The sequence below is a fragment of the Sinocyclocheilus grahami genome, unplaced genomic scaffold (assembly GCF_001515645.1).
Source record: "Sinocyclocheilus grahami isolate Dianchi unplaced genomic scaffold, SAMN03320097.WGS_v1.1 scaffold1307.1, whole genome shotgun sequence".
NCBI lineage: Eukaryota > Metazoa > Chordata > Actinopteri > Cypriniformes > Cyprinidae > Sinocyclocheilus > Sinocyclocheilus grahami.
Window position 1 is genome coordinate 222,496 of NW_015506486.1, and position 1,833 is coordinate 224,328.

Consider the following 1,833-nt stretch of genomic DNA (forward strand, 5'->3'; position numbering starts at 1 on the left):
CAGTCACATGATCATGTTTGCTGTTGTAAAGCTCTCTCTCATCCCCTCAACCCATTTGTGCCAGTCATTAGGCCAGTATTTATTTATATAAAGGACAAGATGTCCGAGACGCCCGTCCCATCATGTATGAGAGCCGAAGACGTCCTGACAGAGATCGAGTCGAACCTGCTGGAGTGCAAAGTGTGTTTTGAAAGGTTCTCCCTGCAGAAGAAAAACCAAACGGCACAAAATCTTCCCTGCGGCCATGTGCTCCGTCTCAAATGCGTCTGCGCCTTGTCTCACTCCGTCCAGAAGAAACTAGAGTGTCCTTTTTGTAGGAAAGTGTGGGACGTTGGCAGCACCTCTGAATGCCGTGCGCTTGCAGATCTCCAAGAGCTCCTGCTGTGTGAATCTCGTCCCAAATCGTCCTCTGATCATCAAGGATGGACTGAAAGCTCGGGTTGGGGGACGTTGCGTCTCCATTTGGCCTTCGGAGGATGGGGGACGATGGTCAACCCTACTGGAATGGCTGTGGACGAAACATCAGGACAGACTGTTGTGGTGCACGATGCTGATAAACGAGTCGTTGTTTTTGATGCACAAGGAACTCTTTTAAACGTCTTTGGACGGTCGTCCAACATCTGTTACCCACTAGATGTTTCTTTGACTAAAACCGGACACATTTTGGTCACCGATGCTGGTGACCAATCACTTAAAGTCTTCACGTCCAAAGGCCATCCTCTGGCGACCGTTCAAGGTTTTCGATTGCCGTGGGGTGTAGATGTAGACAACCGTGGACGAGTTTTAGTGACCGACGCTGAGTTGGGAACCCTAAACCAAGTCGTAATGGACTTTTCTCATGGCGTGGTTTTAGCTAAGCGAGTCGTTTTGAAAGAACTGATGCATCCGCGTTCGGTTGCTTCTTGCAGAGCTTCCGGAAACATCGCAATCGTGGAGCGACTTCGGAGCAGCTTCACGCTGAGGATATTCAATAGTGACTTCGTTCCTTTGACGCAGATGGACGGTTTCGGTCTTCACTTGAAGAGCGCTTTGAGTTTGGTTATGTCTGCAGTGGCTTTTGATAGAAATGGAGACTTGATTGTTGGGGACGTGCAGAATGGCATGGTTTGGAGTTTGGGAAATCCACAGAAAAACCCTGCGCTGACTCCGCTAGTGAGCGGACTGATGCGTCCAGCGGCGTTGGCTGCGACGGCGTTGAACGTGCTTGTTGTCTTGGACAGTGGTGATCATGCGGTCAAGTTCTACGCCGCGGACACTGAAGACTTATATTGTGATCAAAAATGAGCATTGCTGAGTGGATTACTTAGAAATTGTAATCCGTTACTTATTCCAAATTACATGACAAAAACTGTAGTTAGTATAGTGTAATCCATTACATTACACATCTTAGGTAATATAATCAGATTACTTTTAGATTACTTTTCAACCGTGAATATGCACGTTACGTAATTATTAACTTATTAAAAAGAGCATTGCTGGGTAGAGTTACTTACAGATTGTAATACGTTACTTATTCCAAATTACATGACAAAAACTGTAGTTAGTATAGCGTAATCCATTACATTACACATTTTAGGTAATATAATCAGATTACTTTTAGATTACTTTTGAACCGTGAATATGCACGTTACTTAATTATTAACTTATTAAAATGAGCATTGCTGGGTAAATTACTTACAAATTGTAGGCTATTACTGATCCTAAATTACATGACAAAAATTGTAGTTAGTAACGTAATGCATTACATTACACATCTTAGGTAATTGAATCAGACTACGTGTGGTTACTTTTAGATTACTTTTGAACCGTGAATATTCAAATGTGTTACTTATT

At 43.4% G+C, this 1,833-nt stretch overlaps 1 protein-coding gene across 1 annotated transcript; it reads left to right on the forward strand.

Annotated features, from left to right (window-relative positions):
• LOC107569056 (E3 ubiquitin-protein ligase NHLRC1) lies at positions 1 to 1,289 on the forward strand. Its single transcript, XM_016255060.1, has one exon. It carries the CDS (start codon positions 100 to 102, stop codon positions 1,282 to 1,284), a length of 1,185 nt encoding a protein of 394 aa, XP_016110546.1. The 5' UTR covers positions 1 to 99; the 3' UTR covers positions 1,285 to 1,289.
• The last annotated feature ends 544 nt before the right edge of the window (positions 1,290 to 1,833 follow it).